This window comes from Aulostomus chinensis, chromosome 19 (genome assembly GCF_037954235.1).
Source record: "Aulostomus chinensis isolate RoL2024-O1b breed Wild chromosome 19, RoL_Achi_v1.0, whole genome shotgun sequence".
Lineage (NCBI taxonomy): Eukaryota > Metazoa > Chordata > Actinopteri > Syngnathiformes > Aulostomidae > Aulostomus > Aulostomus chinensis.
The window spans coordinates 7,500,713-7,527,687 of record NC_141338.1 but is presented as its reverse complement, the minus strand read 5'-3'; the positions used below and the strand labels follow the sequence as shown (position 1 = coordinate 7,527,687).

At 41.1% G+C, this 26,975-nt stretch overlaps 2 protein-coding genes and 1 long non-coding RNA gene across 5 annotated transcripts; 1 reads left to right on the top strand and 2 right to left on the bottom strand.

The window, feature by feature from the left end:
- Positions 1-3,397: 3,397 nt before the first annotated feature.
- On the bottom strand, positions 3,398-8,722 carry oacyl (O-acyltransferase like). The gene is made up of 15 exons (XM_086187477.1): positions 8,569-8,722; positions 7,379-7,512; positions 7,215-7,293; positions 6,991-7,126; positions 6,715-6,911; positions 6,037-6,249; positions 5,854-5,956; positions 5,674-5,775; positions 5,206-5,371; positions 5,034-5,113; positions 4,844-4,954; positions 4,192-4,315; positions 3,929-4,115; positions 3,667-3,809; positions 3,398-3,564 (listed from the first exon to the last, which is right to left on the bottom strand). Exons 1-15 carry the CDS (start codon positions 8,720-8,722, stop codon positions 3,454-3,456), a joined length of 2,040 nt encoding a protein of 679 aa, XP_086043603.1. The 3' UTR covers positions 3,398-3,453.
- Positions 8,723-9,416: 694 nt separating this feature from the next.
- znf532 (zinc finger protein 532) lies at positions 9,417-24,378 on the bottom strand. Of its 3 annotated transcripts, none has more exons than XM_086186972.1 (9): positions 24,148-24,378; positions 18,500-20,861; positions 17,063-17,244; positions 16,264-16,440; positions 15,491-15,653; positions 15,073-15,393; positions 14,849-14,961; positions 13,817-13,943; positions 9,417-13,722 (listed from the first exon to the last, which is right to left on the bottom strand). In XM_086186972.1, exons 2-9 carry the CDS (start codon positions 20,828-20,830, stop codon positions 13,225-13,227), a joined length of 3,912 nt encoding a protein of 1,303 aa, XP_086043098.1. In that variant the 5' UTR covers positions 20,831-20,861; positions 24,148-24,378; the 3' UTR covers positions 9,417-13,224. The 3 variants fall into 3 exon arrangements, with proteins under 3 accessions (XP_086043098.1, XP_086043099.1, XP_086043096.1); XM_086186973.1 differs by lacking the exon at positions 24,148-24,378 and adding an exon at positions 23,849-24,014; XM_086186970.1 differs by lacking the exon at positions 24,148-24,378 and adding an exon at positions 22,819-23,126.
- On the top strand, positions 12,228-25,883 carry LOC147243876 (uncharacterized). The gene is made up of 3 exons (XR_015110351.1): positions 12,228-12,408; positions 24,448-24,536; positions 25,222-25,883. It is a non-coding gene; the product is annotated as an uncharacterized LOC147243876 (long non-coding RNA).
- Positions 25,884-26,975: the final 1,092 nt, after the last annotated feature.

The following is a 26,975-nucleotide window of genomic DNA, read 5'->3' as shown; positions in this document are numbered from 1 at the left end:
GCCAGCTGCCGCTTCAGTACGGGCCGAACAATCAAACCATCTCACAGCTATTGAACCCACCGACACTGACGGGTCAGCAGGTGCAGTGGTCAGGAAGTCACCGAACAATTGATGGATGATGAAATCCAGCGCAATCATTCATGTTATTTCTAATTCACTTTTCAACAAGCAGAGAAAATGTCATATTTCTCAATAATAATAATAATAATAATAATAATAATGATAATAATAATAATAATGATAATAATAATAATAATGGAGTCTCACAAATTAACATGTAACAACAGAAAGTGTGGAGGATGTGATAGACATCAGAGTGTTCGTGATCACGCTGCATCCCTGCTGCTAATTTTCTGTTCATTAGCAGTTCTTGCTTCACATTTCAATTTGTTGTCATTTTATTTGGGCTATCGCAAGTTTTCTGAGACATTTGCAATCTCAAGGCCTCTCCAAAAATTGTATTTCCATGTCACCACATTTCCCCTGTTTTGCATCACTGCTCCATAAAAACATTTTTTTTTTTAATTGATTTTTTTGGAGTGTTTTGGTATGATTGCTGTTGCTGTGGTAACATTGATGCTTTGTTCACAGCCAGACGGCCCTTGGTTTGAGTTGTTTAGGCACAGTAAAAACTGACAGGCTCATTCCCTGTTACTCCTGCAGAAAACTGCAAACTGACGGTTGTTCCATAACCACAATGAAGTGTGACAGCTTTATAACCAGCAGTGATTTATGCCTCTTGTGTTATTGTTCCCATGACAGCTGATGGGAGCGGATACTATTCCTGCTTTAAAATCAGCACTTTGTAAATAGCGGTAACAACAGAGCCTGAAATGAAGCAGGCATGCCTCAAGAATTCATAACCCCGCAATAACAATAGTAAAACAGAAAATAGGTTTATGATGGCATTTATGGTGTTGAACTTGAGAGCACTTACTTGGCAAAGCATCATGTTAAGTCATCAGAGTAAGTGTGTGTGTGTGTGTGTGTGTGTGTGTGTGTGTGTGTGTGTGTGTGTGTGTGCGTGTGTTTGTGTGAACAAGAAATCAGATTTGTAGATGAACACCCCGAGATGCCATTAGTCATTAGGAAGATAATAAACAGAGGAGGATGAAGATGCAAACCATTTAAAAGACGTAACCCTCCGCCTCTTTCTGTGTGGTTATGTAACACACACACACACATTCACACACACACACACACACACACACACACACACACACACATTCACACACACACACCTGTTCCTTGGACATCTACTAAGCAACAGAAAGAATATTCTTGGTAGATGTACGCAGAGCATCGCCTACTGTTTTTTTACACACTAACACAAGGCGTATATTTGCTACTGAATATTACATTAAATTCAACAGAATTTAGAACTAAGATGAGGATGAGGTTTAGGTAAGGCATTCCTGAGGGGTGCAAGTGTGTGTTTGCTAACCGCTTACACCTTCGGGAGAACAGCTGAGGGCATATTATTTATTTATTTATGTATTTATTTATTGTCTCATTTATTTATTTATTTACTCACTACAAAAAGAAACAACAGCAATAAGAAGCTAATTTTGCAGGTGCAATTAGAAAAACCTTGTGTAGTTAGTCACATCTAAAATATGTATTATTATTATTATTATTATTATTATTATTATTATTATTATTATTATTATTTTGTGCTCTGTAGCTGGAAGGAGTGTATTTCATTATAACTAAAACATTTTATTTAATTGCAGGTATAGATGAGTCGTTATGTTAATAACTTATCAGACAAAAGCCTCAATTATGGTCTCAGTGGAACTCTAACAGCTGTTGTAAAGCACTTGAAAAGTTTCTACCAGCCTCAGACATGTTACACCATCTTGAGTATGTTGTTGTGGCGTTCTGGATCAGACTTTGTGGCCTCGTGGAATCATGCAATGATGGAGAGAGAGGTGTCATCTTACCAAAGCACGATATATTTTTACACCACGTTGTTGCCCTTTCCTTCTCCACCTGGCGTCTGCTCTCCTTCCCTCCTAAGTCCCTGGACAGAGTCAGGTGGAGAACGGTGGGTTGCGCACACGGAAGACGTGCACGTCACAGCCCTGTTTTGTTTGTGCAGGCGTGTAAAAGGGTCACTTAAAGGAGGTTTTACAGGAGCAGTTCAAGCTGGAGGGCCACATGAGACACACCCGCTCTGCCTAAATGTTATAAAAGACATTGCAAACCATTTTTGGCATTACTTTTAGAGCACATCGTGGTCCAGGCTAAAATAGAACACAAGTAAACAATCAGGGTGAGGAGTTTGGTAATGCATTTATCAGGGAGGTGGGCTGTATAGACATCACTGGGTGTATGTGTGTGTGTGTGTGTGTGTGTGTGGGGGGGGGTGTCTTCCTTACCACCAACTATTCTGCTGGAAATATTCACAATTTGACATGCCAATGAAGCATGAAGATATTAAGATGTTTAATAAAAGTTTTGACAAAGTTAACTAAGGGCCTCATAAGAAAATTGACATTATTTACAAAAACAGAATACTTGCGTGTTTCTGCTCCTTAACAATCTGGATTTTCTGGATGTACCATGTTAATCCGGTGAGTTTAAGCTATTTTAGGGTACTTTAGCAAGTAAATTATAGTGTTACACCACCAAGCATCACTCCGTGATTGTTGTGTTAGTAAGCCAGTGGCGGAGATGAACGACAGCAGAGGGATTCAGACATTCCTTCATGTCTTTGAAGCATCACACCAGGCATTACTCAGCGACATGCAACGTAAAGAGGAGAGCATTCCCTGCGTAGCTCGGCTGCTAGAATGGAAACATAGGAGTGTGATTTTTTTGCGTCACAAGAAACTAAAAACCTTTGTTGTGACCTCACCAGCTGAGTCACAGTCACTTGTGGATTCTGACTCACTGTTATGGCAAATGCAGTGAACACAGGTTGTGCTGTTGGAAATTTAGAAACGCGGGAGAATGATGGTGGGAAATAAGATAAGGATCATCACAAGACAGCCCCTTCTTGTTGTCTTGTATTTTGTTGTTACATTAGGAGATGGTTCTCTTTGCTGCATCTAAAAAGACCGATGCTGTATGGGGGAAAGTGTATCTAAGTGACAAATAATCCTATTTGACATCTTTGTCCTTAGAGAAACTTAGAGAAACTTAATCCATTTTGGATGAGCTCAGAGGAGGGAACTACTTTGAACTACATCCACAACGACATCAGATTTGTGGTTGATGTAAAACCTACTTCTACGTATTGTTATCATTACTTATACTACTTACTTAAAGTAATGCAAAAAAACAACAACAACAACAACCCAGAAACTATCATTTACCATACTCAACAACTACCCAGACTAACATTTATTCTTTTTAAATGTTTATGATGGCAATAATAGGACAGTCAGCTTACAAAGAATTTAGAAATAGGTGTGTTAAAGCTGGGCAAGTCTTCATTCAGCTACTGAACTATTTCTGCGTTTGGTTCCATTTCAGATGGAGGTAAGGCTTCTCCACCAGCACAGTTAACATGTAGCTCACCACCAGTGTGAGAACCAGGTGACCAAGGAACAGATACATCTACAGGAGAAAGCAGATGGATAGTATAGGAGGTTAAAAAGGCACAGAGAAGCCAAAATTGTGGATTAGCATTGAATTCATGAAACTTTGTCAAGAACTCACAAAGTTAATGTCTGTGTAGTGGATCGGGGTCTCTTGCAGGCCAATATAGAGGATGATGAAGACAGGATGTATCAGATAGCAGGCAAAACTGATGTTGGTAAGAGGAACCCAGAGACCCAATGACAAGAGGCTCTTGATGAGGCCTAGAAACCAAAAGAAACACGAGATGAGTTGACTGGTTTCTACAAACAACTCACCCTACAACCAACCAACCAACCAACCAACCAACCAACCAACCACGGTACTCTAAAGCCTTATTTACCTCCGTAGCCCTCCTCACAGGCCAGTATGATCCAGGTTATAGCCAGTGCCCAGAGGGGTCTGTGTAGCCCCTGGTAGAGGGCATGTGGCAGAGAGGGATAAGCTGGGGTCTCCCTGAGGATGTAGGCCAACCCAACCACCACAGCCATGATTGACAGACAGCACAACCAACCGAGAGCCGCCTGCCACTGGAGCAACAATGAGACACGACAAACGTCAGTGCGGCGGCGTGTATCATTTGGTGTGGCTTGATTATATCCTCACCCTCTTCTTCAAGAGCCGGTCTTTCTTTGTTGTCAGGTAAATTCCAGTCAAGATTCCAATTAGAAATGGTCCATATCTGGTGTAGGGTTTCACATAGTAATACAAGACATAATTCTCAGATGTCCTGGAAAATAAATACATAGAACAATCATTGGATGGTCAGGAAAATGTTATTGCTAGTTGGTGGACAGTGTTTATTTAATTGCAACAGTACAGTTAAGTTTTTAAATAGAAAAAATAAAATTGCATAACCAGCTGCCATTTTACACCCATTACTCATTCTTGGAGACCTGGGACTCTCCACAGGCTGTGTGTAGCTTGTACAGTAGGTTATATAAAAGTTCAGTGTAGCAGCAGTGTGTCTTGAGCAGGTGTGTTTACAATGGTTGTGTGCGAGCAATTCACATCATAACTTTGAGGAAGGGTGAAAATTTGTGTCTCCATTTGAGTGTCATGTTCCTATAACTCTGAGCTGGAGCCGATAAACACCAGCGACTACTGGAGAGCCGTTTGACCCAGAAATGAAAGCTGGTTGTACCCTTTCACACTGAAGGAAAAAGTCTCATTAGTGGGTGTTTTTATCCACCTTAAAAAGGGTATAAGACATCTAAATGAAATTGTATTTTATATATTTGGCTCCTATCAGTCTCACAGTGTAGACGGCTGGAAAACTGGCAGCTGCATGAATGCTGTTAGTACAGAACCAGCCAGCGTGGTCATCAACAGGAGGCCTCCTGCCACAACAGCAAACACCCCTCTGTTCCTGATAAAGAGTAGGAGACAAATTATCCCCCCAAAAAAATTACAACATTTTACAATCATATAAAAGCACATGCACATACAGTCTGTAAAAATAGACCAGCAGAGGAGTGGTGGCGTAGCACTGGAAGTCTAGAGAGAGGTACCATGTCCAGGGAACACACTGCAGAAAGGTTGGAGCATACCAACAACGGGTCAGTTTAGAGATATTTAATAATCAAACACATATAAGTCTGAATGATTGATTAAACTCACTATCTCGTGAATTGGGATGAGATTGCTGACCAATAGCAAGTTAGCCCACCAGTATGTCTTGCAATCCATTAATGCATCCAGAAATGGGAACCAGTAAGGCCCCCAGTGGACCAGTGAGATGAGGCCAATGGTGAGACACATAATGAACAGATGCAGTGGTTGAATCCTGTCGTGAAAACAAACAACGACAGTTCACATTTTCTGTGGCTACCTACACCTAGACCTTTTAAGGACACACACACACACACACACACGCACACACACACACGCACACACGCACACACGCACACACACACACACACACACACACACACACACACACACACACACACACACGCACTTGGTGTCATGGCCTACAGAGCGAGGCAAACTAACTGGAGTTTGGGGTACAAACATATTATGGATTGCTCAGTGTGAGAGAAATCCTGCTTCAATTCAACTTAATAATCACACTTTAGCTCTGAGTACCTTTTAATCCTCTTGAAGAGGTAGTTGGCCACCAGACCTGGACTCAGTTTGTCTTCAGCTCTGTGGATGGAGGCCAGCAGAGACCTGGCACTTAGGAGACCCCTGAAACAAAGAAGCTACTTTGGCAACCAGCAACTTAAAACTCATACAGAGCATGGTCTGATGTGGGTTCAGCCTCACCCCAGCAGGAGGAAGGAGTCGACAGCCAGAAACACAGGCCCACTGATAGCTAACACATACACAGGGTTGCTCTCAGCAGTTTCCCTCCAGTTTTTGTAGTTATCTACAGTGAGGACAGTGCAGTATGAGTGAACTGACTGAGCACTGATTGAGTTTTATAAGGCAGGTTCAGTTCTGGCCTACCCAGGCTGTTAATGACGGGGAACTGTGCAGAATGACCACAGATGATCCATAACAGGCTGAGAACACGGATGCCATTCAAGGAGGAGAAGGCTCCTTCTGACGCCGACGAGGAGGTGCTTAAGACACCCTTGCTGGTGTTCTGAAGAGAGAACGCCTGAAGGCACTGGAGTACACAGCCTCGAGGAAAACACCGCGATCTGCGCCTGCTGCTGTCTGTGATGGCTGTCAATCAGACAGTGTCTGGATAAAATAAGCTGTGAGTTTTCACCAACAACTACTGAGTGGCCAGAGAGAGAGATAAATATACCTAAGCTGTTCCTCAGATCATCTCTCACCACTAAATATAAATAAATAAAGTTTCTGGTCACTAAACATAACTTTTTCACACATTTTTTATTCATTCATGGCGTCAAGATATAACAAGTTGTATCTAATGGCCAAAAATGAATCAAAGTATGGCAACAAGTTATGTCTCTGGGCCATAATTTAATTAAATTGTAGGATCAACAAATATCTTTTGAATATAAAGTATTCTTTTTTCTCTCTCTCACTTGGCACTCTGGGATTCTGTATGCGATAATGCAATACTTTTCTTGTGCATTTGCTTACTTTGATATTAGCTATAGATCTGTCATGAATCCTGCCATGTAAAAAACACATAATGCACATTGTACTTACGATTTTCTTCTGAGGTACTGTTCTTTATTTCACTGCAAAAGGAGCCATTCATCATCAGAGTCCCATACAAGTTGAAGCCAGCATTTAAAGAGGAAGACTCTTCCGCAGGAGTGACCGCTTTCCTCTGCTGCCACCTGATTATAGCTGCGATCAAGGTAGCAGCAAGAGGGAGTGCTACCATTCCACAACACACAAGCCTGCAGGAGAGAAGGGCTTTGATTTAGGGGAAGGCCAACGGTAAAGAGTGTAACAAAGGTTATCCGCTCGTACTCTTACAGGCACGTGACTTCTGATGCATCAGGTTCAATGCTGTCAGATAAACAGTGTGCCATGATCAGTTCCTGAGTGGACTGATTGACCAGGATGGAGGGTAACGGAGGGATGAGAGACGTCTGGCCAAACTGAAACCTCCCTGTTCAAAAGGGAAACAAGTAAAACATATGGGAGTGATATAATGTTGCTGTGAATGCAGAATAATAGGATACTAATTAATCACCAACCGTACACCACCAGCATTTGCACGTCTTCTTCCTCACAAGAGTCCGGAACACAAATGCCCACAAAGTACTGGACTGTTCCCTGTGGTGGTAGAACATTTCATCCACTCACCTGGTACTGCAAGCATCGGATATTATCTCTTCTAACATGTAGTTTTTGTTACTACCTGCCGGAGGAACACTTGGCAGTACCGCCCAGAGAAGGTGGGCCCTCGGGCGGAGCGGCACTGCTGCAGCAAGCCTGGCCGGTTGGTGTTACCTCCCTCAACGTTGCTGCCAGTCTTACCAAAAGCATCAAACACTGCAAATACAATAGCATGAACGCTCATGTCTTAATCATGGTTCTGCCTCTATAGATCAATAGTAACATTTCTAATGCAGGAAAATCAGAAATCGGGAACGTCATTTTACCACAACTGGCATCTGATACAAACAAAATGTTTGCTTACTTCTTCTTTTTTCTTTTTTCTTTTACTCAAAAACATCCAAGAGGTCCAATGTAATGATTTTGATTCATGGAAATCCTGTGATGAGTTTTTATATTTCAGACGATGACAAGGAATCTAGTTTTGTTTGCAATTCTTCTTCTACTTCTGAGTATTAGGAAGCTCACATGAACCAAAACAATCAGTCCTCTGCTATTTGAAACAGCTTGTAAACGTATATTCTATTCAGTTGTGTAGCTGGACACTGAAGCTGTAACAGTAGCCTGTCAGTACGAGTTTCAGTCATGACAAATATTGCACTTTGTGTGAGATTCGTCATGTTGAAGATGCTTGAGAGAAATATTTTGAATCCGCGTTGTTTTAAACTGGGTCTTTATGGTTAAAATGAATACGTAAAATTAGTGAGATTTATTTTTTAAAAAAACCTTAGAAGTATAAAAAAAATAATATAAAAAAGAATAAACAATATTAAACACAAAACAAGGTGTAAAACATGAAGACATATGAACCTAGGTCTGACTAAAAGCTTGTCTAATTAATAAGCAACTTAAACAAGCTTTGTCATAAATGAGTGTTCTCAACCCCTCTAAGTAAATATTTGATACAAACATTGATAATTAAAAAAAAATGTACATGTCAAACAGCAACTGTAGTTTGTTGTATTACACCTCTGTGAAATGTTAGACTACAAACCTTAATAAAAATATCTTAGAATTTTTTAAAAGTATGTTCATATGGTCAGTCTGAGGTGATTCCTGAACCACTTAACTGCTATTGTGAACTCTTAACTGAAGTGGCTCTCTAAAAGAACAGCTGGAAGTAATTTGGCCTCTGCTAATAGAACTGAATGTTTGAATGTTCTGCAATGTTCTGCAAAGTCAGTCTGGAAGAACTAAAAAGTCAGGACTTACTGAAGACAGCATATTCCTTTGGCCTGTCCTGGTTGATTTCCCAGAGGAAAGTGTTGGTATCCATCATACATCTCTCAGACACATCCAGGGCCTGTGTTTGCTCCAGCAGTACACAAGCTGCTACCAGAGGCAATGCCACCCAACCCGGGGCCATTATACATCAGACTACATCTTATTGTTGTAGCAGGTGTTTAAATAACATAGTAGAGGGACACGTTGTGGAGAAAGAATTAATCTTCCATGGTTTGTAAAACTTCCTTGGTAACTGGGGCTCTAGAGCAGGTGTGAAAGGATACAGTTACACGAGGATGAGTGGGTAACAAAAAAGGTCCAGGATGCGTTTATGTCACTACACGGAATTAACAGAATTAGTGAAGCCATCCACGTCCTCAAGCAGTTGTTGTAAAGACACGTTGTATCCGTCTTGTTAATTTGATCCTACTTTTTCATGCTTGTTTGCGCATATATATTTTAATCAAGCTATATAGAGTGTGTTCTGTGCTGGAGTATTGTTCTCTGAATAAGACTCAACTGGAAAATCACATGTAAGCACATCACATTTTACACACACACACACGCGCGCGCTAAAAAACCTTTAAAAAAGCAAAATCTGATTTTCTTAAACACAAACTTGTTCTTACATACTGTAGGACTGAGTCAGCCTTCAGGTAAACAATAGATAAAGGAACAAGAAGTTCAAATTTCCCATCAGACTTTATTTTCTATCTATTACTGTCTATTTGAATAAATTGATATAGTTGATATTGATATAGTGTGTGAGAACAAATGTATGTGTAAGAACATGTCATTACTGAGGCACAGTGTTCTCAAGTTAAACAACAGGAAATAAAGCAACATTGGCCACTAGAGGGGGAACTTGTCCTAAAAATCTACATGAATGCACATTATTTGAACTAACATCGCCTTCATACATGATGTACCAAGAATGTCATTAATTTGAATTTGTGTGCTCTTATATGTGCCCATCGGTGCCAATAATGATAAGGAACTGATTTCAAGTTTTTATAACATTTTACTCCATTTTGTTGAGTTTTACCTTCAGATAATCATTAGACATATAATCATACACACAGACCAAATACTTAACTATTACATACAACCAAATCTTCTTCCTAAGCCTGGATTATGCTTATACAGATATTCTGTCAAGTGGGGTTGAGGAGGGATGTTAGATGAGCAAAGTATTCATTGATCATCATAATTCAGGGCCGAGCAACAAGCTGCACGCAGTGTTCTTACAAAGAAGCTATATTAAAGCAGCATTGTATGGTTTTGCTGAGCAACAGTGGCCTCTGCTGGCACAAGTGGTAAAATACAAGCAACTGGTGCATTCAAATTTGTTGATTAGAGGAACAGAATGTATTGTAGGTAATGAAACAACTGATATTAACTGTTGACTGAGACGGAGAAGAAACAGAAACAAGTTACAACATGAGGTGGAAAGCCTTGCTTTTTTCCAAATCATTAAAAACATAAAGACGTCGTTTAATGCAGTTTTAACATGGAGTAAGTGACCAAAACAGGGCTGTAAACACAAATACGTATTATCATGAAAGGATTTCAGATATATTTCCAAAAGAGCTGATGCCTCGTGTGTAGATGACATCAGATCTTCACCTTTCATCTTTTATTGACATAAAACACAGCATTTTACACAAGCATCAGGAATCTCTAAAAAGAGCAGCAGCAGCAGCAGCAGCAGCAAGACACATTCTAATCAACAATTCACAGACTGCTTCTCACATGCAGTTTTACAGCGCAAGACACTGAAAGTCTTATCATTGGAGAAGAAAACCTACTATCCTAAATTACAGAAAAGCCTGTAACAAAAGACAGCAATGGAAAACATACTTGAGATGGCTTTCTCATGCCTCTTCAAAGTTATTGTTCAAACTGGTTGTAGTTCTTCCCAAACACAGCCAAGTTTACATTCTCGGAAGTATTTTTTTTCTTCAACCAAGATCTTTGCCCAGTGTAAATTCCTCTCAACAAACATTCATTAGCATTTCACATTAGAAAGAAACATACACAAAAAAAATGCAACATGAAAACAAAATATTGTCCTCAAAACGAGAGTACCGTTATGCTGTAAAGGACACTCTCATAGGAAAGGCAAGTGCTTTGTATCTTATATTTTCAATATTAAGGTAAATAAATATTTTTAAGTGAGTTGTAATCACAAAGAGCTGCCATATACATTTGAAGACAGGAATGACATTGTGAAATATAAAAAAAAAAAAGTCTCACGACTTTAAAAAAAATACATTTTTAATGCAAATTAAAATTTGGCCCAAGTTTTTGTCTTTAGAAGACATTTGCTTGACTTAATCATCCTAAACATGAGGGGCTCATACTTAAAATGGATTCCTGTTATTTTTGTGTTTATTTGATAGGTAAATTACATTAGGTGGACCAGGTAGAATGGGAATTCAGCTAAAATGGGTTTAACCTTTGATTGTCCCGGGAACGGATATTTAATCCAGTCTTTTTCTCACTTATTTATGTGAAGACACAGTTTCAGGATCAATAGTTTCAGGATGTATTAGAACGTCTCCAGTGGAACCACAGTAGCTCTCTCTGGGTTTAGAGAGAAGCGTAATCCAAGAAAATTAAGGACATATAATGTGAATGTCGAATGGTAACGTCAGAGTCTACTTTAAATTGCCGATGCCGGGATTAAACTGCAGAAAGACATAAAGCAAAAACAGCCACGAACCATCTGGGAAGTCTTTTTGACTTCATATAACATTCTTGCAACATGCGGGGGGAAGTGTTGCTTGATTTCAGGGGTATCATGCAAGCCAAAATTCTTGAGAGGCAAACAAACAAACAAGCCAAAAACAACAAAAACATCTATGACGTTTTTCATGATGATGCTGATCATCATTATCATCAAAAAACAAAAAAACAAATAAGACAAATCACTGTGATATATTTACCATGAGGAACTATAACTACAATGTCTCCCCTGTTGTATTATGACCAATGACTTCCACTACCAAGCACCTGACGAGGGGCAACAGGGCTTTCTCTAGTCATCTGGACCCGTCATGTAATATGATTCATTGTTTTGCTAATGGCTTTGGCTGTGATAACGGAGGTAAAATTATCAGCTCACTGACATCACGTTTAATCACGTCTCCCTAATATACTAAACGCTTTAGCCGTGATTAGCAAGCGATCTAAAACAATTTGATTGAAGATGCTGACAACTTCAGCTGCCGCAGGCTTTTGCAAAGCAAACTATATCGATTAAATGCACTGAGGATTGTTCACTTCATTTCATCACGTCCAAAAACGGGGTTGCTGTTCAACTCACAACTTTCTGTCGGCCTGACCTCTCATGCTTATCAGCTTGTTTACCTTCCGCTGGGAGAAACCACCAACAGGAGAAGGGGTGTTCGTGAATTTCGGAGGTATATTCTATCATAAATTACAAGAACACGTTGGATTTTAGATACACGCTGTTGATATTTGTATGCTAAATTACGAGTAAATATAACAAATGATGAACAAAATCTAAATTTAAAAAACGCGGCATTAAAAATCGTGCCCCCCCGGTCTTCAATCGGTGTGACGTCTCTGATTTACATTAACCAATAAGACGACAGGGAGCTTTCCAGCGCGCAGATGTAAACATGGAGTTGGATGAAAAGGGTGACGTGTTTACTGTCAGGTGGAATAATTGACCGGAGGAAGTGTTTCTTGAAGCAGTGGCTAAAATACACCTGCCTTTTTAAAGTTTCGTCGAGGGGACACCCAAGACAGTCACAAAGGATCAATTTTGGCGAGAATTAGCAGTGATAATTCAGCAACCTGGTGAGTAGCCGGTTAGCTAAGCTATGCTGTCATTCCCAGGTAATATTAGCACTCAGCTACAGTAGAAAAGTCGCCATAAAGGACAATGTCTTATAACCAGGATGTGATTTTCATTTACGAGAAGTAACAGGGTTGGGCGATACATTAAATATCACCATATTTTAGACCAAATAGCTTCGTAATGATGTTGTGATAATGTTGAAGGGGTGACAGTTGGTGCCTTCTCAAAATATTAACACAATGGGATTTTTGATCATCAAGAAAAGTTCTGGAAATAATATCAGTTTATGGTATTACTTATAGATTGCTAAGTCTGACAATCATTGGTAGACACTAAATGTCATGTAGTTTGATCCCGGCATCAGTGTGACCGTGGGGGAACATGGGGGGACATGAAGCACCCTAAAGACATTCATTGGACAATAGCAGCATTAAAAATCCAAAATACTGCTAACTACAGGATTGATCCCGTGTCATCTATATATTCATACATTTTCTAGTCTAGTAAGAAGACAACAATGTAAACTGTTCAAAATAAAAAGCTCTTCTATAAAAAAAAGATCTATTCAAGGCGTATAGAAACACTTATGTGTGTACAAAAACTATTTTGTTCGATTCACTTAGACACATAAAGTGACTCTGATATACTGTATATTACATATTTTGGTGTGTATATCGTATACATATTGTTGTACGCTACATGTACATATTTATATGCAGTATGACCAGCCAGTAGAAATGCTGTGTGTTGTCTACAAATGTGACTCCATGTTTCACTCAAAGATTTAGATGGAATGGTTGAAAAGTGCATCTTTTTCACTTCTCGGCCGTGCTTAATCGCTTTGATTTTATGAACGCCATCCCATGTGTCCTCATGTGAGTGTTCAGGTTTCCCTCTGTTTCAAACAGCTTCCCACAAACTTTACATTTGGTATTTACTGTCCCATCATTGTTGTCAACTGCAACATCCAACTGGTTCTCTCTTTGACTCTCGTCGTCATCCTTACCCCGTCCGTTGTATCGGCCCAGGCCTTGTGGCTCCTTCAGTCGATGGACTATGAAGAGGTGTCGGGCCTGTGAGCGGTGGGAGGTGTAGCAGAGACCGCATTCCTGACACTGGTAGGACGAGCCGTCAGACTTGTGCTGGGGAATGTGCTTGTGGAAAGCAGTAAGGTCTTCTGTGGTGAAGCCACAGACGGCACACTTGTGAACTTTGGGGATGTTCACTTTGAGTCTCTTCAATGGTTGTGAGTCAGAGCCTCTGTGGTTTAATGCTGGAGACCCCTCATCCTCTTCTGGTTTCCTCTTGAGGGTCTGTACAGGAGATTGAAAGATAATTTAAAAGTGATCAGGGACCTTTTGAAAATGACTTGCAAGATCAAGGACTTTAATGTGTGTGCCTCAGTACCGATTTCTTGTCAGGTAAAGCAGCCATGTCATCAGAGCTGGCAGTCTTCCCCTCAGGGTGCATCAGCTGAATGTGCTGATCCAGCAGCAGTCTTTTGGTGAAGGGTTGACTCAGAGTTGGACAGTGCCTAATAAAGTGCAATAAAATACCAATTATTTCACCTTCTAGTCTCATTTTACTAAGGAATCAGCCGAATGATACATGGAGAAGAGGCTTCAATCCCTGGGATTCTGCTTGTCCGGTCTTCACTTTACATGATTGGCAGCTGCAGCTTAACAGGAGGTTGTGTTTTTCCAAAAGCAGTCACTTGTTCAACTTTTCTGGGCTTTGGCACTGGGACTGCACCCAGCTAAAACAAACTTGACTCAATTTTGTTATTTTAACAACAGCTTTCTTACTGCCAATCTGTCAAATCTGTGGTCTTATGAGTATAAACTAAGGATGTCAGTTTGGGGATTTTAATTTTACTTTCAGCTGCCAGACACCTCGTAACTGGATCTCAACTGATGTTGTTGTTTGGTTTTTTTTTTTGCTCTATTTTTCCTATATTAATTTACTATGTTGTGTGATTTTGGCAAATTTCATGGCATCCTGGAAGGGCTTCAAGCCTGGTGCATGCAAGCAGGAGCATTAGGTGCCCCAAAACTTTTGGGATTATCAAAGCAAGGCTGTCTATCATGCGCTTGACACAGAAACTCTGAGTGAAGAGCCAACTGGTTACTGCATCTTCCTTAGTGACAGGTAATTATGAGGCAGCAATTTGTGTGCACAGAGATCATGCTGAACCACTGAACCCACATTGACTGGTATTTTTGCCACTTGGAGCCATCGGTGACATTGGAAATTTAGATTGACATGGCCGCATTGTTAGCGAGTAGTTTGTTATTTACAGATGCGGAATTAGCAGAACAACATCTTAATCAAAATTGCATTTCAGGCCCAATTTGTTCTTGTTGACATTATGCTTTCTCTTTTGATACAGTAAAAAAAACATCAATTACAGCTGCCTTAAGGATCATTATGCGTACTCACGGGCAGGTGTAAACTTTCCTCAGCCCCTTGTGTTTGAGACGGTTATGTCGGCAAAGACTGTGGGGGGAACTGAAGGACTTGTCGCACTGTCGACATGGGTGCTTCTTCAATATCTGTGATATGAAACAGAACGGTTATATTTATGCGTTGTGTTTCTATGTGTGATATCATCTCATAATCGTTCTGATATTTGTTGGCTCAAAGATTATAAAAAAGCCACATACCTTGCCATGCTCACGCCTCATGTGTGCCAAATAGACCTCCCTGGAACTGAAGAGGCTGTTGCATTCTCCACATGTATATGCTGAGCCAGGAGGGTTCTTGACCTCCCCTGAAACGTTACTGTTAATCTTTTTTAATGAAGAAGGTGCAGGCTTCTTTTCCCCCTTTTTTTGACCATTTACAGTTCCTCCATCTTTGTTATTGTTATTGGTACTGGCACTGCTGTTGTTGGTGCTGTTTGAATTCGTTGGCTTTGTGCTGAGAGGAAGGTTGATACCCAAGTTTGGTGGACCTTCAACAGTCTTCAGAGTTCCATGGATGGCCTGGGAAGGATTCACAAATATTGACATTTTGGCACACCTTAATAAAGAAATTTGGAATAGAAAAACACAGCATTAAATTTCTAAAAAATGTTCTTACCTTTATGTGGTCTAGCATAAGCTGTTTCTGTGCATAGTGCATGGAGCAGTCAGGGCATTTGAACACCGAAACTTTATGATTGACAACGTGCTGGTCGAAGTGTGTGTAGAGCAGAGACTGCAGAGTGAACACCGTATCACACATGGAACACTTATATATAACCCTGAAAGACACGGATAAGGAAAGATAAGGCGAGAGAGTTTTTGCCTCATACCACTTACTTAAATTATAGGCTGATCAGACATATTTTGATTACTATCCTGTCTCCAGCCTTATCGATCGCATGTACCACTTCTGAAAGTTTGGTGATTCTTTCATGAGGCAAGGTGAGACAATTCAAGATGGAGAGTGGAACTGAACTTTAACCTTTACCCTTAAGCTTGGGGAAAGAGCACAAGCTTCTGATCACCAGAATCGTCATCAGTGCCAGCTAAAGTGGATTCTGTGTGGAAAAATCAAACCCAAGTAAAGCCACCATGTCTAATCCTACTGATGAAGCAGCGAGGGTGATTTTTCTTAGAAAAAAAAAAAATTGGACATAGCTATTAAGTTACACTGGTGTTTCACTGTGAGAGTGGAAGAGTGTGTGGATATGTGGGGAATAGATACTGTATATGTTCCTTCTTTGAGGAGAAATTATGTGCATACTGCACAATTTTAAGTAATTTGCATTTGATTTAGAATACATTTTGGCTACTTCCAAAACCAAACTTTTGTCATTGAAAGAAGATAGAACCCCATAGATTTGGTCAGTGTTTAACATTTGGACCTACTTTGGCTCTCCTGCTTTCACTCCCGGATGCTGTGTGTACGCATGGGAGTGTGTTCCAGGTGCAGACTTGAAGGCCATTGGACAAAGAGGACATTTATAGAAGATCTCACAGTGTGTATTCTGGATGTGGGACTTGAGAGTTGCAACGTCAGCGAAGATCACACTACAGTGGATACAGCTGCAGGAATAAATGATTGTAAGCAGAGGGGGAAAATGTAAGAGTGTGCAAAAGGCAGACAACCAAGATGTTGACTGTGTGTAAGAAAGTTAAACTCATTTTTCTGACTGGAGTTTTTTATTTTCCTTACTGGTGACTTCTGACTATATTCAGGAGCACTCCACAGAGACTGTCTTTTTTAGATTTAAATTTTCTTTTAGACAAGATGTTCCTTTTGAATGTCATGTTTTGGTCAATCTCTGGGCCATAATTAGAATATAATTACTCAAGCACTGAGTATGTTTAATGGCTTGTATCTTTGATGTCACCTCATAGAAATGAGACCCATTTCTCCGCACAAGAATAATTTGGAATACATAATTTCACTGGCACAGGATTATGAAGCTGAGGCAAATGTGATGTAACTGTAATTAGGAAAAAGTGGCCCTGTGCCAAAGCAAAAATGGACATTAAAGAAATTATGAGCAATCACACTGTCAGCACAAAGAATGCTTCTTGTTGGAAGAAACAGTTAGCATATATTATATCAGATTTTGCAATCATTTAAAGAACTATTTTGGATCTGAGAGAATACTGACATATACTCTGCTGACATGTCACTTTGATTTTAGTCTAGACTGACCGGTAGCCAACTCTTCGGGTATAATGCAAACAGTTCTTGGTGACGTGGGACTGGAAGTGGACAGAACGGCAGCTGGCTCCGCACTCGGGGCAGATGTACGGAGACTTGTGCTGGTGAATTCGCTGGTGTGACAGAAAGCTGCACTGATTTGGGAGAAGCATTTGGCAGATTGTGCAGGTTTTCTGTAGGCACAGAGAAAAGGAGGTAGAAATTATCTTAATGTCACTGTACTTTCTAATGGAATTTTACATGAAGCCATTATAAAACCCTTAATATAATCTTACTTAGGCTACATCTCATGGATATAGATGCCAAAGGATTTTCTTTTTGAAAAACTTAATCGCAACACTTTGTCTAGAAATGAAAGCCTACAACTATGACCACTTTTTTTTTTGGGAACATCTTTTCATTGAAAAAATTGTTCCATTTAAAACCGTTGTGGCAAAGCATAGAACCTCAAAACCTAAAGCCAGTAATACCAGATGTAAGCCATATACCCCACTTTTTTTTTGTTTTTGCGGACCTTATAAATAAAGTTAAGTCATGCTGTATAGAAAATCTGCATCACATGTGTGTGCCCAGTATCTTGTGCAAGGCAGACTATTTTCCTGAAGAAGCCTTGTACTTATTTTAGAAGACAGGAGGGCACACAGAGAACGCATATCTCAGCCAAGGCGAACTCTGCCGCACCAGAAGTAATAAATGCTATTTTTTGTTGTGTTAAATGGATTTTCCCTTGAATGTGATTTGTTCTTCTTTGGCCCATGCTATACCCCTCCTCTAAATTTGGTGAAATTTTTAATTTTTTTTTTTTTTTTTTTTTTTGCTTAAAGACAGGAAAGATGCCCTCAAAAAAATTATGTCCTTGGCCAGAGGTAATAATAAGCTGCGGTTAAATACATGTTCTCCTTTCATGAGCTCTTTGTAAACTTGAACTTATCTAGACATTAGCCTGTGGAGCAAGAGCCCAAATGTTGGACTCTCTCAGACTGGATATTAAACTGACTTGCCAACTCTTTTGTTGAATGTCTTTGTAATGTCCGATTGAGCCTGTGTATATGAATGGAGCAGGTAATTTTCTGAAGAAACGTGCAGCAAGCAAGTGGAATGAGTGTGTGAAATGTCTAAGGGTAAATAAGAAGGGTAATTTATACAAAAATGCCGTGTTTAGCTTCAGACACAAGATTTTGGAACTTTGGTCGGTTATGTCAATGCCAAAATAATCAAGTAAATTTAAGAAATGACAGAAGACTTGGTTATTCATGGTTACAAACATCCTGCGTGACTGCAGTGTAGTTTTTGCATCATGTCCTGCCTCCTGTATGTTTTACCTCAGTTCCTGACAGACATTTTCCTGTCGTGTGCTATGTTTGTTCGCAATGCCAGAATTTCAGAACGTGGGATTTAATATGAGAAAGCTGCCATACATACACACACCTGCCCACTGGACTCCAGAGCTTGTTGATAGTGCATGGCTAGTGAGCTGTCATCCTGGAACATTTCGTTACACTCCAAACACTTAAGACTGTGCCTGCAGAGCTTTGATGCATCATCTTCCAAGGGCATGGCTGCTTCAAGAGGAGCACTGCATGGTGCTGAAATCACTGCAGTTTGGGACCCACCGCTTGTGACTTTCCCTTGGATTTGAACTGCAGGTGCCTGTGCATGAGAGGTGGACGTGGTGTCTGTAATGGTAGGTGGTCCTGATGAGGATGTTGTGGTTATCATCTGGTCAGCAGGGATAGGTTTTAAGATCAGGTGTGAGCACTGCATGACAACCCCTTTGTCCTTGTGGACCCTAGCATGAGACAAGAGGCTACATTTGTTGTAAAACACCAGACTTTTGGCACAGTGGTTGCAGGTAACCTCAATCCGCACACTTCGACGTTCGTAATGCTGGGTCAGGCTCTTTTCAAGAGCAAAGGAGTCTCCACACTCCAGGCATTTGTAGCCACGAGAAGGTAGAGAGATGCAGGCTGAGCTTGGTGGAGAGAGGTTTGGGATGTACACAGGGACAGGATTTATGCTACTGAGGACTTTATTGAAGGCATCCACTACAGAGCTCTGAGAGCTGGTGAACACTTGAACTCTTGAGAGTTTCCTTGAGGGCTGGCCAGCAAGAATTGTTTGCTGCTTGATTTGTTGCTGGGATTGTTGTTGCTGGGATTGTTTGGAGGAGGACAGGGCCTGTTGGAGATCACAGCCAGTGGAGGGCACTGTCTGAGGAAGAAGATTTAGATTACTAAGATGGACTGTCTTTGGTACAAGTTTGGCAGTAGCTAGACTGGAGGCAGGTACCATGACAGTTTGTTGCTGGATGGCATTAGCAGCTTTAAGGATGACACTGCTGGCACTTTGCACTGAAGCAGCAGGAATGACTGTTGCTTTTACTGTGGTGTTATTCGCCAACTTCAGGTTGATGACCTGAGAACCAGCTGTCTTAACAGCTGAGACTGGCAAGAAGGCTGTTGCCACAGGTTTAATGGTCATCTGCTTGGTTATTTCAATTGATGTTCCTCCACTTGTGGCTACTACTGGCAAAGAGGATCTTGAGAAAATTGCACCTGTGGTAGCCATGACTGATGGGCTGTTGAAATTTTCTCCTTTTTTCACATTCTCAAGATCAAACTCGGGGAGGACGCGAGTGACTGTACGCTTGATCTGTCCAGATGAGGTCTTGATTGTTTTGATCCTGACTTTTGGAATGACTGGGGTGGTGTCTGAACTTGAGGCTGGGGAACCTTTGATGCTACCCTCACTGCTGACACTGGAGGGACTATCTGGTTGTCTTGATAGCAGCCTCTCTGCAAACTCCAAGGCTGATTCCTGCTCATGTGGCTTCCCTGGAGCTCTGGAATTTTCATTAGCCTGGTTGGATTCTTTCTGCTTTTTAGGAGAATCCTGGATCAAAGAGTCTGTAGCACTGGCCTTTTTGGCACTGAGGGCTGCTATGGCAGCTATACAAGAAGAAAGTTTTGCACATGACTTTGATTTGATATGTGATGTGCTTGACATACTACCCGTCCCCGATAGCTCATCACCCTCCATGCATTCCACACCTGGAGAGTCGTGGACAGTTTCCTTAGGGTCCTCCTCAAGCAAACTTAATTGAGAGGTTTTGTTACATTTGGAAGTTCCCAGAATGCCATTGTTGTTTTGGTCAGGTTTTAGGTCCTTTGTTGCAGGCTTAGAAACATTGTCCACTGATATAGGAGATTTGGAATTCTGTTCCTCTTTCTTACTGCTGGACCCAAGAAATGGCTGACCACCCTGCTTGTCCACTGGGTCGTCTACCTCAATCTTGTCATCATCATCAAACTCTTCAGCACTGGAGATGGGACTGAACTGACTGAAAGTTAATGGTGGTTTGGAAACTGGTTGTCCTTCCTCCCTGGATGCTTTCCATCCATTTTTGTTGTAGTGAGTACCAGTTTGAATGGTTTGCAAGAAGCCATTTTGAAGTCCATTGCCAATGCTAACAGAACGGGGGTGGGGTTGGGAGTGAAACTTGTCTGATGTTGTTTCACCATGTTCACTTGTGTCCATGTTACGGATGTTCTTGACAATAACACTAACGCCAACATCGTGTCCTGTTGAGGGGTTGTGGGCATCATCTTCAGTGGTAGTTGCTCCTCCGCTGGGTTGTTTAAGCTGTTCATCATGGTCATCGTGGTGGCCAGATTCAATAGCAGCCTTAGGGTCCACCATGTCAGGGATGTCAAAGGCCGCCAGCAGATCATCAAAGTCTGGCGTCTTCATATCTCCCATGATCCTGCCCCTGCTCTGATGAGGAGATCACCTGGAGAAAGAAAGACGTGTTCAAAGATTAATTATTGTGTTAAGGGTGAAGATACACCAAACACACATCAAAGAACTTGCATCAGTGTAGGCCAGTTGTTGGACCACCTCACTTAGCTTGTCTTTGGGCTAAAACACACCACTAAGACTACAGCCAATGGTCATGTACATTCTGTACCTGCATGAGAGGAAATAACTCTCCATATCTGCAGGTAGCCTCTGGCTGTATTTGTCATTCAAAAATATTAAAATATTAAAAACTAGAAGACCTAGGACTATAGACAAACACTGTTGTGTGTGTCTACAATTTTCACCTCAATCGAATTTGGTTTCTTAATATATCTACTTTTAAATGAGAGTTTTCAATAAAATAGGTGCAAATGACACTGGTATTGCAAGGAATGCTCAGATGAGGTGAAGTGGAAAATGTTTTGTGTGTGTCCTCTCGACAAAATGAAAAGCTACCAGCAAGGGCCATCTAGTGCCATCGGGGGCACAGACACTCACAGATAGCCAGACATTGACTGATGTTTAACTGTTGGACAGTGAGTGAAGCTTCCTCCTTCTTAGTGCCCCCCCCCCCCCGATATAAAGTAATAAACATAATTGCATAATCCTGGATAATCAGATAACTTCCACTAAAAACGCTTATGCAAATTGGAGACATATTAGCAATCTTAGATGCAGAAGATGTTTTATTTGTTGTGCAAGTGTCAGACCTGTGATTGGTGAAAGGTGTCATGGGTGGATGGTTGACTTATTAACATCACCACTCTAAGTTTTACATTTGGCCTTTTCATTTGTTGTAGATACTAACAAGGCAGTTCCAGACTTTGTATGGTTGACATTGACAAGACTGCTGACTGTTGGAGATTACCCTCCGATGGTGTCATTTTCAACACTGTCATTTCCCTTCTCACAATACCAACAATTCAAGGACCTCTCATGGCTGTTGATAGTTCATTACGCATTAGCTGGCTGAGCTGAGTCTTCTCCTCCTCAAACTGATAATGAAAAGCCATTTGACTTTAAGTCCATTTGACATACAAGTATGCACTGTATTGAGATTATTTGTCCCACTTTATTTTTCTGAGAAACACTGTGGAATCACAGGCGAAAAATTTGAACATGATGACCTCATGGTGTTCATCAGGGGATATTAGATTAGATATTAGAGACCCAGATCTATAGATGGTCTACCTCTCAAGCACATATATGAATTGTTTCATGCTTAATTGTCTCTAATTTGATATTTTGATATTCATTTCTTGGAATACTCTAGGTTTTATATATTTTTTAATATTAGAATATTTTTGCTATTAGTGGATTATAATCCAAAAGTCAGTCTTTCAAATCACATTTTTTTAATAGTGGCCACTAAAGATACAATATGATTGGAATGACATGGACTGTGTCTGAGATGTGTTTGTGTGACAAAAGGCACAGCCATGGGGCTACCCTGATTGTACGTGCAGTTAAACCAGTACTGCTTTTTGACAACCACATCTGCACACACACACACAGACCCAAATTTGGTAGTCTCATCTTTGTTTCATTAAGCAGCATTTCTCTGTCCAGGGGATGGGATTGCTGCAATCATGAGGTTAACAAACAAAATGACAGAAGGAGGGAGACATAGTATGGAGGGAAAAGGGCAGACGAGATGTGAAATGAGGGGAAAAAATGGCTGCTGAGCTGTGTGAGGCTGCAGCAGAGAGAGAAAGGCCTGGTGGAAAGAACAGCTAGTCACAGCCATGACAACCAGAGCAGCCTGACGTAGAAAGTAAATGAAGGTTAAATACAGAGAAAAATGAAAAATACACAACGCAGAACCCCTCTCAACAACACAATTTTAATATTCATGCACCATTACCACCCCAAATCCACGAGATTTCTACAATCTCAGTAATATAAAATTGCAATAATGAAAACATGCAAGAGAATCAGACACTCCTCACCCTCTTGCCTCCGTCCCTCTCCAGCCACTAGCCAAACCTTCTTTCCTTCCTTTTTTCCATCCTGCAACAAACAGTCACAACACTACTAACCCACAAAAAGCCATCCACCCCACCCTGACTGGAAAAAGTCCTGCTTCCTCACAAAGGCAAAGGCCCAGAATACAGGGTCAGGTTACATCCAGGGATCTGGTGAGTGCTGGTGGTCCTGGTGAGGATCCTCCTTAGTCATTCTCTGCACCACTAGCAGCACACAGACATACAAACAGACAGATTGATCATGCTCCTGTGTGTGTGTATGTGTGTGTGTGTGTGTGAGGCAGGCACTAGGCTGCAGATTCACAGACTCCCAGCCAGCCACGTCCCCCCTACCCCTGTCCCTTCCCAAATCTCCCTGCTCCCCTCGCTGTGAGCCATGCTGCGTAGCCCGCCGTCATCCACCCAGCAGCGAGCAGTTGCAGCAGGGTCTGTGCCCCATGGTGGCCAGTGGCTGAGCTGTGGAGGGCTGCCATGGAGTAGCTTGGACTATCTCTATCCCTCAGTGGAGCACAGAGACGGCATTGTTCCCGTCAGCCCTCCATCTGCCTCAAACCGGTTTCAGCTGGTTCTGGTCACCCAACATAAAGCCCTGTGCTGTAATACGGCCTCAGAAACACACAGGCAGAAGCCGTATACTTTACTCCTAGGAAACACTTTGAACATTTTCCCTTGATTACATGTGTTTTTTCTTACAGAGTATGTGAAACAAGAGACAGCAATAGTCTACATGAAATTAAAATGGGTTTAAATGAGTTTCCTGCTTCAGGTCCCATTCGCTGTCCGAAAATGAGGCCTTATGATACAAACAACAACAAAAAGATGACGTTTGGATGAGCAAAGAGACCTTGATACAAATTAAACTCATTACTGCAGTAAAAAAAACATAAAATATCATAAAATAATAAAACTTTGAATAAAGAAGGTTGGAATAAAAAGCTTTAAGGCAATACAGAAGATGCAAGTTTAAGTAACCATGATGGTATTAGTCAGGTACCTTGACCTCTTCTTCAAACAGATCCCCCAGTGCCTTCACCCTAGATTCGATGGCAATATCTCCAGTCATGACACCAAAGAAAACTAAATACTTGATGTGCATGTAGCCCTCATCAGACATAAAGACAAGGAATGTTAAAACCCAGAAGGCAACCTGGCATGGGCAACACAGGCCATCCATGCCCCTCCCTCCCCAGATTCCTACCAATTACATGCCATCCTTGCCTACCTATACCCCCACAGACACACACACATGCAGACATGCACGTTCATGCATATATAGAGGTAAATGTGGCATACCCTTGTCAGAGTTTTTTCCAACCTGAGAGATATTCAAGCAAAATCTTCCTGTAGAGGCCTCAGCACCTGCCTTACTTAGACCTAACCATTCCAGCCCCCATCTTCCTTCTCCTCCCCTCCCCCCTCCTCTCACTCTCCTTCACTGGGTCAGTCCTAGATTTAGTCCCAGTCCAGGCCTCGTTTCCTCCTTTTGCCCCCGCCGCCACCTCCACCACCACCACGGTCGTTCATGAAGGGACGGACGGAGAAAGGGGGCAGTGTTCAGCAGGCGAATCAGGCCTTTTGTCTCTGTCTGTGCAGGGGGGGTGAGGGGACTCGCCACTCCGGCTCCGGAGCAGCAGCAGCAGCTGGCGCAGAGGAAGAAGAGAGAGAGAGGGAGACAGATGGAGGTGGGGGAGATGGAGAGGAAGAAAAGGAAATGAGCAGGAGAGTATAATAAGGGTTTCAATGCACAATACTCATTATTTAGGCCTGTGGCATGGCAGCATATTATGATCAAGATGAGAATGTAGAGATGAGGCTTGTGTTGACAAAGCAACCTTGATGCTGCGGGTTTTTCTTACATATTCATGACATTAATTGTCAAAGCTTCAGTTTAGTCGTAAACGTCTATCTGCGATCACTGGTTGCCAAGTCAATGAATCTTGGGTTTACAACATGGTTTTACAGGAGAATCAAGAGAAATGCAACACAATACAGCAGTAAACACACGACTCAAAATGGCACCGCTTACTCCTACATATATCAACAAGTCATGCCAGTGGCACAGGTGAGCAGAATTGCGATGATCATGAAGCCTGCATAGCAATTAGCAGACACAAAATGTTCCAATTACTGTGTGATAGCAGTGGTCGCTCGCCATCACCCTGGTTAACAAAGCAATCTGTTAAAAACCTGCGTGGCTGAAAGCAGGAAACGATTTCCTCTCAGACCCACTGCCTATCATTGATACGTCTACATAAACTACCTTGAGCCATCACCAATTTATTCATCAGACAAAATTAATTTTATACACAGGGCAGGAAGGATTTTTGAAAATATGTTGTGAAAGTCCCCTGTGATGCCTCTCTTTAGGTTAGGAGGTTGCTGTGACGCAGTCATGTAACACCACCTTAACACAGTTCATGGAGTGTGACAGAAGTGGTGTACGTGTTGGCCAACCCCGAAGTTCTCATCAGCATGAGTTCTCTCAACCAAATGCCAGCAGGATTTTACATTCATTTCAGCAAGACGATCGATACAAATGAACACAACTTGTGTGATTTCTTCACTTAAAATGAAGTAATGAGAATTAAAAATCGAATATTAGGCTACGAAGGAACTACACGATGGATGAATGACTATTGTCACCACAAATGGCTTCACGCTTCAAACACACCTCACAATTCAAGTAGGTTATTAACTGATACATTTTATGCTTTTGGACAAAATGTTACATTATTTACAGCTTGTGTTTATCATGGACATTATTTCAGCCTTTAACCTAAAACCCGTTCAGAAAGACTGGGATGAGGGGACCAGGATTCATGCGTGCGTCACTGTTGTAGTCTGGATGTATGATGAGACCTGGAAGTGCACTGGGTGATGAAGCCAATTAACAGAGTGGCCAAACTGTATAAATAAAACTATGGTGTCTGTCGCTTAATGCTCTGTGACCCAAAAAGGCTCTTTCACCATAGACTGACATTGTGAAAGAAATGTCTATAAAATGGTTGACACATTCTTTTTTCTTTTTATTTCTTTGTTGTTGTGTCTTGTTTGTTGTTGTTTTGAGAATTACTCCGTGAACCATGAACTATGAACTATGACTATGATCTGGTAACATCTGGAAATTCTTGAAGAACAACAAAGAAGTCAAAAAGAAACCAAAACAAAAAAACCTATTAGCTTGTCTTTTTTTGAGGATTCCAAATCTTTATTGAAAATGTCCAAAGACTTGGAACTTTAACGTCAGAACCTTTTAAGGGCAGTGGCAAAACAGGTAGTATTTTTTTGTGGTAGACAGTGTAAGTCAAGTTTCTCCAGAGAATGAGTCCACACTCCTTAAAGTATCTGTAAAGAAAAGCCCTCTAGTGGTGGTAATAAGTATTACTCTGAACCATGGGAAGCAAAGAGAGCTTTCAGGGGACAGTACACCTGCGTGAAGGGTCCAGTGTGTCGAATTTAGAATGGATTCCTCTCTGAATGGGAATGCACCATTCATTACTGTGTCTTCACTGTGCCATTGCCTGTCTGTAAACAGCTCCCTATTGCAGTTGAAAAGGAAAAATGACAGTGGGGAGAGTGAAACTCAGTCTCTTATAGATTCTCTCATTCTCTGTGCTCTACGTAATGATTAGAGTCTGAAGCATCATGCTTCTTTTCTGCAAAGGTCTCTGATTGGATGGCCACCTGATGATTGAACCTTTTAACCTCATCACAGAAAACTGTCCATTTAATTTGACATTTAAATGTGCAATTAAAGCCCTCCCTTAATTGCACGTTTCCTTTTCCATGAAGCAAAATCTTTACAGTCTCGACAGTGTCAGAACACTAAATGCATCACATGACATTTTCAAAGAAAGAACAGTAATAACGGGTAATAGAAGGGTTATTTTTTGAGCTGTTCAACATGAGAAAAAATAATTGTGTTCATTTTATGAGTTTGAATAAAATATCTAACATTGCAAGAAGTACCAGCGTTGAAACCTGTTCACATTCCAAACACGATACTTGGTACTTTCAAATACATTGTGGGTCAGTTAAAAGGATAATGTTTATTGGTAGTTTGTAATATAATACCCAAATGAAAAGCAAGAGATGCAGCTTTTATTACGACATAATTTATT

Excerpts from the sequence above, each read along its gene's own strand:
- oacyl (XM_086187477.1), bottom strand. The coding sequence starts at position 8,722 with ATGGCCCCGGGTTGGGTGGCATTGCCTCTGGTAGCAGCTTGTGTACTG. Across the intron at positions 7,294-7,378 it reads GCCAAGTGTTCCTCCGGCAG|GGAACAGTCCAGTACTTTGT; the intron begins GTAGTAACAAAA and ends CTACCACCACAG. Across the intron at positions 7,127-7,214 it reads GCAAATGCTGGTGGTGTACG|GGAGGTTTCAGTTTGGCCAG; the intron begins GTTGGTGATTAA and ends CCTTTTGAACAG.
- znf532 (XM_086186972.1), bottom strand. The coding sequence starts at position 20,830 with ATGGGAGATATGAAGACGCCAGACTTTGATGATCTGCTGGCGGCCTTT. Across the intron at positions 16,441-17,062 it reads ACCCGAAGAGTTGGCTACCG|CTGTATCCACTGTAGTGTGA; the intron begins GTCAGTCTAGAC and ends TTATTCCTGCAG. Across the intron at positions 15,654-16,263 it reads GTGAAAGCAGGAGAGCCAAA|GGTTATATATAAGTGTTCCA; the intron begins GTAGGTCCAAAT and ends CGTGTCTTTCAG.